The sequence below is a fragment of the Meleagris gallopavo genome, chromosome 14, assembly GCF_000146605.3.
Source record: "Meleagris gallopavo isolate NT-WF06-2002-E0010 breed Aviagen turkey brand Nicholas breeding stock chromosome 14, Turkey_5.1, whole genome shotgun sequence".
Taxonomy (NCBI): Eukaryota; Metazoa; Chordata; class Aves; order Galliformes; family Phasianidae; genus Meleagris; species Meleagris gallopavo.
The window spans coordinates 6,680,358-6,693,385 of record NC_015024.2 but is presented as its reverse complement, the minus strand read 5'-3'; the positions used below and the strand labels follow the sequence as shown (position 1 = coordinate 6,693,385).

The 13,028-nt window shown below is 38.9% G+C and overlaps 1 protein-coding gene across 3 annotated transcripts in view; it reads right to left on the bottom strand.

Annotated features, from left to right (window-relative positions):
* Window positions 1-13,028, bottom strand: part of CACNA1D (calcium voltage-gated channel subunit alpha1 D) — a 170,238-nt gene that overhangs the window by 154,402 nt on the left and 2,808 nt on the right. For all 3 annotated transcript variants that reach the window (XM_031555547.1, XM_031555545.1, XM_031555546.1), the window contains exons 2-3: window positions 11,634-11,952; window positions 9,321-9,426 (exon numbers count right to left, since the gene is read on the bottom strand). In XM_031555547.1, coding sequence (XP_031411407.1) covers window positions 9,321-9,426; window positions 11,634-11,952 — 425 coding nt within the window. The remainder of the gene's footprint in view (window positions 1-9,320; window positions 9,427-11,633; window positions 11,953-13,028) is intronic.

Here is a 13,028-nt window from a genome sequence, read left to right as displayed (position 1 = left end):
AGGAGGGGGGGAGGAGGGTTGAGAAAACTTTGATACCCGTGTTTCTGCTGCATTTGATTGAGATCACATTCCCTCTGAAGCTTCAAAGAGCTCTGTTATATGTTAAACATCTAACATGGGACTTTAAGAGCTTTCTTTTTTCCCCCTGTTCTTGGCTTTTTTTCCTTAACAGGAAGATCCTTTGAGGTCAGCCTTAGCTACACCACAACTTAGATGATCCAACTACCTTTCACCCTCACAGCTATACGATGCTTAGGGAAAACACAGCTGTGAGGAGCAGCTGATAGACTCTACCACAGAGTAGAAGGGCCTTAAAGCACAAGTGCTGGCAGACAGGCACCGGTTGCACAGCCTACCTATGCTCAATCTGAATCAACTGCAGGACTGTTACACTTGCAAAGCACCCACTGAGCTTCAGAGTTGAAGGAAATGCCTTCTTATTTTATTAGGAATACTGACGGCAAGCATTTGTTGTCTTAAGATGGAGTAATGCAAAAATACCCACGATAGTGCCATCAAAACCAAATCACAAACCACTAAAATAGCGTGGCCTCTGCTCTAGGGCACTTCAATTCCATTTGACACTGTCTCATTATAATTAAAACAAAATCTGAATATTTTCAAGTATCATTCAACTCATTTCTCGTGCGCAGAGAAAGTGTCTTGCAGGAGACAGAGCTTTGCTGCACTGCACTGAGCACATCCATCACAGAGACTTTGCATCTCCAAGTACCCATCTCTTCTCTAGCAGTTCCTCAGAACACAAACTGCAGTAACATCATTCTATACTTTTAGATAGAAGGCACTCCCTACTGATTTTTTCTTTTCTATTTTTTCCTTAAGTCAGTGGCATTGAGATCAAGACCTTATTTAAAAGAAGAACTACACAGGACATAAATAATTCTATAGACTGTTTTCTTTCAGCTCCTTCCTTTAATATAGCAAGAAATAAATGGAAAGAAAAGCTATCTGAATTCGCAGCTATTACATCTTGGGATGATAAGTATATAATTATTTCAATATCAAACCACAGTGAACAACTTAACTTATGCCACATTTAATCCATGTGTGTTTTAAAGGACTCAATCAATATTTGGGGGAGAAGAAAAAGTGGTGGCATCCTAATAAGTCCATCAGAGTGAAAAACGCAATAGCAAAACTCTGATAAACATAATAGAGCTTTGGGGTATTTGCTACTCACTTCCCAGGAAGGATTGCATTTCCCTGATTAGCTGAGCAGCATAAGATGCAAACTCGCTGGAGGCTGCAGCACTGCTGGAGAGCAGCTCCAGTCACTGCAGGCCAATCCAGAGAAAGTATAAATACTCAACTACTGAACCTCATTAATGAACGCTTATTTTTATGTTCTTACTGGTCCCCACATCATATAAGCGTAACTGGCTCTGTCTGCTCCTTTGTAGCACTTGATCTCCAAGATTCTTACTGAAGCACAAAATGATGTTTCAGTATCATATACTTAGGCTGTAAAGCACAACCTGTTCTGCATCACATATGAGGAGGGCGTAACTAAAACAACTTGTCAGGTGAACCTTTGGGCTGAACTCCTTTCCTCTGTTAAGACACAAATTTGTCTCAGAAAATATGCAATAAAAATAGTGGAAAGATTTAATGCTGGTATTCTGCATTCTGGAATACCAACCAAAAGTATTGTGTGTTATTTACCACACTAAAATATCAGGATTCAGAGCCTTGATGACATTGTCAAAAATCTATAACCCTACAGGACTGCAGAAGTGTAAGCAGTTCTCTATTCACATGAATAGTGACCATGATGAAAACAGTGCATTGCAATCAAGTTGAACACTGGCTGAACTTTCAGTCCTGCAGCAACAGTGAAAAGATTATGGCATAATACCTTTTCACATTACGAGAATAAAAGGTATTTCATAGCTATGTAAACAAATCTTCCAAAGAAATCAGTCTGTTTAATCTGTTCATCATTTCAATCATTGATTTCATTGAAAATATTATTTTCATAGTAAAGTTTTGAGCGTATATCTCAAGTCTTTCAATAAAGTTTGGCTTCAAATGCCAAAAGCAAGGACCAAGATTTCTCATAAGAATCAAAGCATTCTTCAAGGAGAACGCAACTCCAAAAGTACTTTTGCTCATGAAAATAAGTGTGAAAAAACCATGAACATTAAGCCCCGAAATGAGTGCTACCAAATCAGTTTTACACAAGTGAAGATAAGATCATGATTTCAACATTTGCTGAAAGGAAGGAGGGAAGGAATTCTAATTGTAATTCATTAAATTAGTATTTTATTGCAAAGAATCACACAATGACCAAAAAAGATTAGTGTTGAAAAGCAAATGCACCCTAACTAACATTCTCCTACTATCTCTGTAATTCAGTTAACCTTATTTCATGGTCCTGTCCCTCCAGATGGCCCAGCAGAAGCAAAAGGTTTTGGTGCTTAACAGCGTCGAATGGTAAATCAAATCACACATCCAATTAACCATCACTGAAATTGTTCGTTATTAAACCTCAGCAAATCAGCAAATTCATTTTAGTTGATCTTAAAAAGGTCTTTTTAAGAGTCTTTTGAAGCAAGCACAGACTGGGTTCTGAATCCACCCAGAACTCCATTTCTGCTCAGATGAAACAAGCAAACATGCCTGTGACCAACACCTCCAACAAGGATCCAAACTGTCATACTTCAGGACACAGCACTCATCACACAGACAAAAATACAGAAACAGTCATAGAGTGATTTGGGTTGGAAGGGACCTTTGAGATCATCTGGTCCATCCCCCCACTATAGGCAGGGACTCCTCCCACTAAACCCGGTTGCTCACATCCCCATCCAGCTTGGCCTGTATGGGAGGGTCTCAGTGCATGACATGCTTCTGGTGAGAAGTTGTTCAGGTTAACATCTCTGCCCTGCACAGCTTGTTTGTTGTTGGTTTTGTTTCTAAACTTTTGTAAAGCAAATGATAATTATGGCCCTAAATAAATAATATTTATGGCGATCCACTTCTGGCACGGCAACAGTACATGGCAATCTGGAAAGATTCACAATTGAACATATTCATTTTTTTGGAGTAAGTTTCAGAACTGTAATTTTCAGGGTCTCCTTTAGCATAACAGCTATCATCATCGAGGGAGATAACTCTATAATAGAATTTCACTACATTTACTAATTTATTCCAACATCAAGGAGTTCACGTGATTGACAAAGCAAACTGGTTTGTTGGTGTTTCTTTTGGAGCATTTATGAAACAACTTACGCACTCACTATGTCAACAGTTTGTTTAAAAAGTACCAACTTCTGCCACTCATCTGAAACTCTTGAAACTTGACTGACCACAGTTTTAATGTAAGACTCAACTGCTTTCCCACTGCCCATTCAGCTGTTACAGTAACTAACAGTATGATATATTTGGAAGGGCACAATGTTGCTGAGAGCAGCCTAGAGTACAAAATTTAACAGAGGTACCTTTATTAAGCTGACCCTCCCCCTCCCCCCCCCCCAAAAAAAGGGAAAAAAGAGAAGGAATAAAGCCCGACAACATTTCCCAGCACAATTAAACTGACAAATCCACCTTCTAAAAACGTGGCACTATTCACTTTGGAAGACTGACTTGAGGCTATATTAGAAAAAAGAACTCTTCCAGTCCTTTCTGGTATATGCTGCATCTCCCTAGGCATTTTGCCAGCAATGCACTACCAGCAAATCTTTTCAAGGAGAGACAGGCCCTTAGTAGGAATTCCCATAGGAACAAGCATGCAACTTTGAAAGTGGAAAAAACATTTTCTTTCAAACAGCAATGATTAAGTACATCTTTTTGTGGGGCCTCTTGGTCTGGATAACTGAACAGCTATCTCCTACATTTAAAGATGGGAAATTATTTTTCCAGTGTCATTAACTAAAACTTGTAAGACTTGTTTTAATCTGTGCTGAAATAGCCAGGTCTTCGGTTATACTGGGAGACATAAGAATAAAAGAGTAATAAGGACAAGCCTGTGTTATTCCCAAACCACCAGCAGCCCAAGCAGCCCTTCTAGCAGTTGGAAATCTCCAGTTCAGTCTTGCTCACATCTTTCTTCCCTTTTCCTAAGCCAGAGGAAGAAGCAAAATTTCTCTTTCATTCACCGCTACAGATGGACTTGACATACAGCAATTCTCCTTATCAAAAAAATAAAATAAATCAAGAACCAGCTCTACTAGCACAGTAGAGAGACACAGAGCAGAGTAGGCCTAAGAGCTGGCTGTAGGACAAGTAGGCGTGATGTGCTAGCAATTCAGAACTCTCATTTTATTTTGAAGAGGTGTGCATTACAACACAAAAGAAAAGGTTTTCTCAAACTATGATCAGCACTGATAAAAGTCAAACCATTCCATAACAGCTTGCAAGTGCATAATACTGGAAATACAGGGCTGGCAGAAAGAAAAAAAAAAATCAAATTTGAAGATAGGGTTGAGTAAAACATACCATTTTTAAATAAAACATACCATTTTTAAATAATCTACTTGCAGAAGGGTCATCAACTAAGGAATTCTTGCAGCTGTCCAAAGGTGAAGCACACTGCCTCACTTAGTAACCATCAAATAGCCACACTGCTAATTTTTAGCAAAATAAATCAGGCTGCTGCTGTTGTACAACAACAAACAAACAAGAAAATAGATGTCAGAGTAATCAGTGCACAGAAAAAGAAGAGACTCGGGCTCCAAAGCACCCTCAGCTGGAAGAGTAAACATGGCAAATACAGCATGTGTCAGTACAATCCCATTTAAAATACACCACAGGACATCTAGCAATTCAACTGATTCCAAGATATTAAACGTTGTCAAAACCCACAGCATTCTACAAAATACATTTTCAGATAAGCTATGTATAGCATAGCCAAGCGCAAGGTAAAATCCAACAATCTTTTCAATGGGTGGATTAATTAGTCATGTGGCCACAGACTGAATGAGTCATGGGATTTCTAATGAGATAAGGACAGGAAGCCCGACACCTTAAGTCAGGAGTTCAAGTGGGTGAGTACTCTGCTGCTGTGACCTAGATTGAAGGCACAACTAACAGTTCAGGGCCAGCACCTAAATCTACTTAAAGAGAACATCTTTGCCTTAGAGAAAACCCAGACAGCACCTTTCTGTAGCAGTATCCCTCACTATGGCTCTCCCAGTTCCAGTTGCCTGGGAAAACTTGAAATAAATGAAGTATCCAGCTAATGAGTACTGTAGGCACAGCTGGGAGACCTCACCCTTTGAGAGAGTTCCCCACTGACAATCATAGTCAGAAGCAAAGAATCCTGTTGTTGCAGGCATAGAGTCTGTGATTATCAGCAGACTCAAGAGTTTTGTGCTTGTGATTTTGCAGTTGCCAATTTGCTGTAATTAATGCAAATCCCCCAAAATGGGAGTTTTCAATCTCTTATGCAGAACAACCTCACCAGTGAAAACCTGTGGAGTCTGGTCACAAGAGATGCAATACACCTAAAGCAAGCTCAACTCAAATTTCAGGAGTCATGTCTTCATAGATTCAGCATGGATGCCTTCTTATTGTTCATGTTTAGTTATTAAAAGAAGAAAAACTAAAAATGTTTTGATCACAACAGAAATGCAGACCCATATTATGCCAGTCTGCCTGCATGCTGTAAAAAAGCCCAGTGCTGGTCAAACCAGTGGTAAAGCACGAGGAAGGAAGAGAGAACAGAACGGGATGATAGAAGAAAGAATAATTGAGGTGGGACAATGAGAGCAAAGCATGGTGCAGGAGAGGACCAACAGAAGAGTAAACAGAGAGGGAAGCCAGAGGGCAAAGTAAAAGATAAGAAATGAGTGGGAAGTTAATGAAGACAAAAGACATGAGGGAAAATAACACAACACGGATGTGGATAAAAAGCAGAAAAGGCAGAAATAGAAGAAATACATATACAAGAAACTCATCGTCCATCCAAAAACAGCTTCTTATCAAACCCAAACAAGGAACAGCTGAATCAAACACAAAGTTCAGATCACCTGAAACTTCTGAAAGCAGATGAAAAAAATAAATTAAAACCTGAATGAAGTGGTGAGATTATGAGAATTTCAGCAGGGATGATACTGACCCTGTTCTCTTGATGCAGGAGAAAAGAAAAAAAAAATCTGCCTTCAGAAGAACTCTGCCCACTTGTGAACTGATTAAGGACTAAACATTTAAGTAGAATTTGGAATCTAGCTGAGTAGCTTTTTAAAGTTCATCAGACTGTTCTGTGCTCTGTGCAGAATAGATGAGCATAACAGAAGTGCTCCACTCAAGGAAGAGAACATCCCTTCCTCCCACCACTCCTAACACACAACAAAAACATGTCAAGGCATTTTCTTGATAAACTTTCCCCAGAACACAGGACTGTAACACTGGTTAGTGGCCAAGCTCAGCCCATTCAGAATTTAACTCTGTACTCCTGATTTGTTTGAAATGCATTGTTTTGTACCATCCAGTACTAACACAGCATTCTTAAGTGGGAATGAGGCTGACTATGAGTTTACTGTGCAAGAAAAAAGTTGTAGTGCACCTTGTACTCCCAGAGAACAGAACAAGTTCCATTTCTATTTCCCACTTATCCATGCTCCATTGTTTTCTGCCCTCTTGTACCCTGCTCCCTCTTCCCACACCTGAATACAGACCATGCTATACGTATTTTACCTCTGTTCACCTCTAAATATAAAAATGAAGTATGAACATGTCTGGGGTTTTGGGGTTTTATTGCAAATTAGGAAACGCACAAGCCACTTCAGCAGGCTCGTAGAAAACAGCTAATCAATTCAACTCAGTGAAGCAACATTGATATACCCATCCCCTGAAAACCAAGCCCTAAATCCATACACAAACTAAAATTTATAAAGCTGAGCTTTTGGGGTTTACATAATGAGAAAGGGAAGGCACTGGAAGCAGACCACGCTTCACTCCAGTCTCTCCCCACGAGACAGAAATGGTGCAAATACTGAAATCTGTACAATGTCAGTGGATGCCTGCATCCAGAATAGGGAAAGGATGAAAACAAGACTGTGGGGTTGATGGCACCACAAGCCTGGGTTGGAAGTAGATAAGGAAAGTATCTTATTTCCCCTCAGTGTTTGGGTTTGAATTAAAGAGAGATCAAACTGGCTACACAGAGCTTATAAAAGAGAAACACCTCCATGTAACAGTGGCTAAAATCCTTCCATACTCACAAATCTAATACAATTTATAAGCTCTGGGCAGCCTGGTCTGGTAGTTGGTGATCCTGCACATAGCAGGGGATTGAAACTAGATGATCATTGTGATCCTTTTCAAGCCAGGCCATTCTATGATTCAGTGTGGTTTTTAGACCAATAAGAAAAAAGATTTGAACATTACTCAACAGTATTGTAACAACTGACACCTCTGCCTCAAACGTGTGTTTATATGGACACCACAAGAATCAGGAAATATATGCTGAAACAGATTCCCAATTAAGCCTAACAATTTCCAAATCAGCTCAAACACAGTATTGCTTCACATTATACTTGAATCCTCGCTATGGGTTTAACGAAGAAAGTTGGGCTAAACCAGAAAAAAAAACGGCAACAAAATCCCAGAGAAGGTTACATGGACCCAGAGCAATAGTTCATGTATTTTATGATTTAGAACCCTTGCTATAAAGAAAGCCAATACTTCTCATCCTAGAGCAATTTACATTATTAGAGCAAGCAGACAGGATGCACCTTTACATTCCGTTATCTGGGCTGAGTCTGCACCAGCACATGCCAGTACTTGAGCAAACCTAGTGAAATTACTCATAATTAACATCAGTATACACAAGTTGCAAATTTAAATGGCAAAATTATCAAATTATATGTACAGCTGACTGTGTTCAAGATCCATAATTCGGAGTGTTCAAGACCCTATCTACTTCAAAGGGACAGGGATCTCTTACTAAAAAAGCATAATGTGTTTTTGTTCAGACCAACCTGTCCACTCATCCACTTTAATAAAAACATCAAATACAAAATGTCCATTTCTTTCTAAACACATTGTAGAATTAGGTCAAATACCAATGTAACAAAACAAAACATTTATTAAAAATTTTATAAAAAACATTTATTTCAAAATTATTAGCTTCTGCCACAAGTAGCTGTTTTGCCCTTTTCACGTAACGCTTTATGAAAGCAGTTATTAGAAGATCTCTTGGTGGATTGACAGCTATGGAGACTAGTGCCCTGAATTTCTCACAGAAGGTAAAATGAAGAAGTAGAGACTATTGGCTGGCTAGATAAACAGCTGCACAATGCATTCTTTACGCTGACCCGAATTATTCTGCCTTTCACCAGCATTTTTATTGTTTGTATTTGCTTAATCTTGATAAATAAGATGCATATAAAATCAGTCATATGTCCAGAATAATTACTTTTAGGAAAATAAACATGCTCACGTGCACAAAATGCACTCATTTATCTTCATAAATAGAAAACCTCATATCAACCTAAAATTTCCCTTCCAAAGCAATCCAAAATTACCTGCCCATTGATCTGGCACCCTTCCCCACCACCACTACACCAGAAAACAAATCACAGACTTTCAGAACTCATAGGACCACAGAGCTCTGCTAACTATTTCAAAATGCTGTTTAGAATAAATGAAACCATGATAATGTATTTCAAATCGCCCTGGTGTGTAATAGAATCCGTAAGACTTGGAGCAACTAAATTATTTTTCGTTACATTTTCAAGTACAGCGCTGCTATCCTATTTTCAGCTGAAGAAATACAGCTCCACAAATGAAGTACCCATTGTGTTATCATCCCTTTTCAAAACAACTTATAACAGCAGTAAGTGCTTCTAGAATTCACGTTGATGTTCTTACCGCTTTGCTGTAAAGTTTTCCACCATTCTCTTTTAATAAAAGCTAAAATAACAGCTAAAAATACAGACAAGCCAAACAGCAGCCTTAAGAATTGAGAATAGATTAGACAAGCATATTAGGTAAGGCAGTAAAATTTCACAAGGATTGAAACAGACATCTCAACAACAACAGGAATTCAAATACAAGTTCTTACACCACACAAATACATACACACACAGAGCACATCATTATGGTACGCTCTCTTCCAAAGAATTTCACCACTAAAAACATGATTTTAAAATATGACATGAGAGTACATATTAAAACTGAAAATAAAGCAATTCCATATTCTGACTGACATTTTATTTGAAAGTACCACTGTATACCAATTTTTTCTTTTTACGAAAATTATTATAGTTAATAGAGTCTTAAACACTAGCAGCTAATCTTGACCACCAAGATAAAACTTCAAGACCAATATAAAAAAAAAACTCAAGAGTACTCACCAAATTATGATTAGTTGAATTAGAATCATCTTCTGGGAATGGGATGTAAACAGCTAAGGCCACACAGTTGGCAAAAATAGACAGTAGTATAAATATGTCAAATGGTCTGGAAAATCCTGTTAAGGAATTAATGGATTCTCAGTATCTACAAACTTTTAATCCTACTTCTCCTTTCTGTTTCAACACTCACAAACAGTTCTTCTTTTAAGGCAATCTTTAGACTGTTAAGTGGGGCAAACATCAAATCATCATTGGTTATATCACTATATCACATCATCTTCTATCACAACAATGTCTCAATGTCCCCTTCTCTTTGCAAAAGCAAGAAAACTATTACTCTTGCTGCCAGAGAACTCTTCATTTTTCTGACAGTGGAACTCCTTAACTGTTTTGCTTTGGCCAGAGCAGATCAAAGTTTGGGTAAGTAGAATGGCTAACAGCATACCATTCTTGGCTTGGCAGCCATACAGGCTCAAAGCCTCTCAGGCTTTTGCACAAGTGACATGAAGTACAGCTACAGTTTTAACACCACGTCTGGATAACAGTAGTAGAACCCTGGAGATACATTTCCTTTGGGTAAAAAAGAAAAATAGAAAAAAGAAAAGATGTTTCCTCAAATTCATACTTATGAAGTTCATCCTTCAGCTTATCATCAATTTGCCTTTCCCTGAAAAATACTGCATTATTTCCTTGTAACTAAAAAAGATGGAATTACCCAGATAAGACTACTTGTAGAATTTCAGATAGGGAATACTTTGAACCTTAGCTATGATTTTTGCCATTTTATCCTGTTATCTCAACCCACACTTTCTTGGTATACATCCATAAAATTCCACCCAAAATTCCCCCAAAAGACTGAGGGAAGAGTACAAAATACCACCTTTGTTTCCACCAAAGAATATTTTTGTCAGTTTACAATACACTTTTTCTGAAGAAAACACCTATTAAGACCACATGTCCATTAAGTACTTTTAAATTTTGTTTGTTGGCAACGCAAAGTTTGTCACCTCCAGGGTTGCTTTTATTTCCATAAAAGCCTATGAATATCAACAACCATTATGTTGTACACAAAAAAACAGAGCACCCATCTTAATACACAGCACTCTTCAAACTGAAATAAACAAACCACGTCAGTGCAAGACTTACAAGCTTGTTTCATGATATAGTGCTACTGGGATCAACTCAGCCTTGCATTATTCCACTTCAGATTCATAGCAATTTAATTTAACTGACCTTAGCCAAGGAGAGGCCAATTTACTGAAATTAGTTGGACTCCTACCAGTTTAAAATGAAAGTAGAATCTGTTTCACTATCTTTAATTACGTTCAAAGAATTGAAAAAACAAGCCCTATAAATGAGGAACATTTCATACTGCCAGGATGGGTGTTCTGTTTAAAGTAAGAAAACGAGCTTTACTTTCGTAATGTACTCTCCTGAACAGCTATTTCCTGCTACAGGAATGTTGCCATGGCTAACAGGCAAACATTTTTCTCCTTGTACCTCAACAAACCTTTATCTTCTATTTCAAACTTCTTTCTTGAGAATTAAACAATATATCATATCTGCATGATATTACTTCTTCCAAAGAAATCCACCGACTTTCAAATTACAACCACTGAGACAAAGATAAAGCAATCCTTCCCAGCATGTACACCACCCCAAGGAGAAGCTGGTGTGTCTGGTCTCCTATCTACAGCCATACACGCTTCCAAATATTTGATGGTAGAATTGTTGTAACAAAAGATGAATATAGTTCAGGCACCTGTATGTACCAACAGTGAATCCTTAGCTTAGCTAAGAAAACATCACTTTTAGCAGTTGGAAAACATAATTTTTAAACAATTTCTACATTCTGTCCATTTGCCTTAATAGTAATACATCTGAGCACAAGATGGAAGATAAGTGTTTGACATCTTAGGTCATCTCCCAGTAAGCACTGCTAGATGCACTCTTAAGCAATCGGCCTTCTTTAGAACAGTAATGAATAGAATATGGAGATTTGATGGAATATAATGCAAGCTTATAAATTCAGAAGGTTAAATTCTGAATGTGTTCCCTTTCTCCCCTAAAAAAAAAAAAAGCAACAGCTATGAGCTCTTCTCTGATTTGATCTACTTACTTTGGTGAAACAACATCCTGTGCTATTGTGACATCGATCAAGAGCCATTTATGCAAAACTAGCTACCATTAATGTTAATGAGAGGTAAGTGAAGTACAGTGTTAGCTATGCTGCTATCAGAGACATAGCAAGACAGTCTTGATACACCTAAAAAACTCAAGAAACAGATGAACTGAAACTGCATCAAAGGATACTTCCATTCTACTAGACTAATGCAGGCTCTTCGTATTGGGTTGTTGAGGGATAAACAGAAAAGGGCACGGGGTGGCCGACTATTAGATGTATTACCCTGTTTTTTGCTCTTGGCATATTGCTGGCGTTTTCTTTGGGACAGAGATCCTACAGGCTGGGCTGTGGTGGAATTCATATTTTGGGCAGCCTTTGCTTGTCTAGCAGCATCAATTGCAGCTTGCCAAGACAGAACAGTTTGCTTGGATGGTGCTGAACTGTTGGATTGAGTAGTTGGTCCGTCACCAGGGAGAGGAATTCTGGTGCTACTTGCATAGTTCGCCTCTGTGAGAGAAAAGGGGAAGAAAAAAAAAAAAAAACTTGTTTATAACTTTTTATGCTATAATGTGTCACCGTGTTTTCAATGAAAAGATTATTTTAAGACCTCTTGATGGTGTGATGCCTATTTATGTGCATACACTCATGCTCTGCAGTATATATATATATATATATATGACTGTAGGCAAATAAATATACATACACGTAATCGAACATATACGTATGCATATATGTGATTGAACAGTAGCCAAAAAGGCTCAGGAGTCAGCATTATAACTTCAAGTCAAATCTAAGTGTCAAGACAAGTGCTTCAGCAACACTTCGCATTTTGAGTCTCCCACTTACTACAGACTCGATGGCAGCTTTCCTGTCACCATGTTTATCCAGTGAAGCATACCTCCTCCTAATGACCAACTCTGCTGCAGTACCTTAGCGTTCAGCAGAAAACCAGCCATTTACTCATGCTTTTCAGCGGAAAACAACCAATGCTACCTTCCCCTCCAAAAAAGGATTAAAAGAAATCCTGTAAGCAAGTTGAATTTCACCTCGTTCTGCATTCTCACAGCAGAATGCACGGATGCCTCCCACAAGTGAAAATCCCATACTGCGTGGTGGTAAATGTGTTGATAAGGTGGAGTTTCACATGTGAAACCAATGCAAAGGAATGCTTCTTTCTGCTTCTTCACAAGGGTCCACTACATAAATCGTAGCTTCTAAACAACGTTTTTGAGCTCTTTTTATTTAGATGGCTCAATGCCACCTCCTCGCACAGATCTCCTCTCCTGACTGGAGCAGCAGAGCCGACTCCTACGTGCACCTGTAGGAAGGAGCAGCTCCTAAGTGAAATTCAAAACTTGAAGACGCCTGGGTGGGCAGAACATGGAGGAATGATGGCAGAATCCACGCGCAGGGAATCAGGGCTGGCAAGCGGAACGGATCTGCCCAGGCAGGAGGGCAAGATAACTCCCCAGCGACCGCCGTTCGTCGAAGAGGGGAGCGCAGCCCTCCCTTCCCAGACTGTGGGAGCGGAGATAACGGCAGCGACGCGAGAGCCCTGAACGTGCGTCGACGTGTGCGAGCCC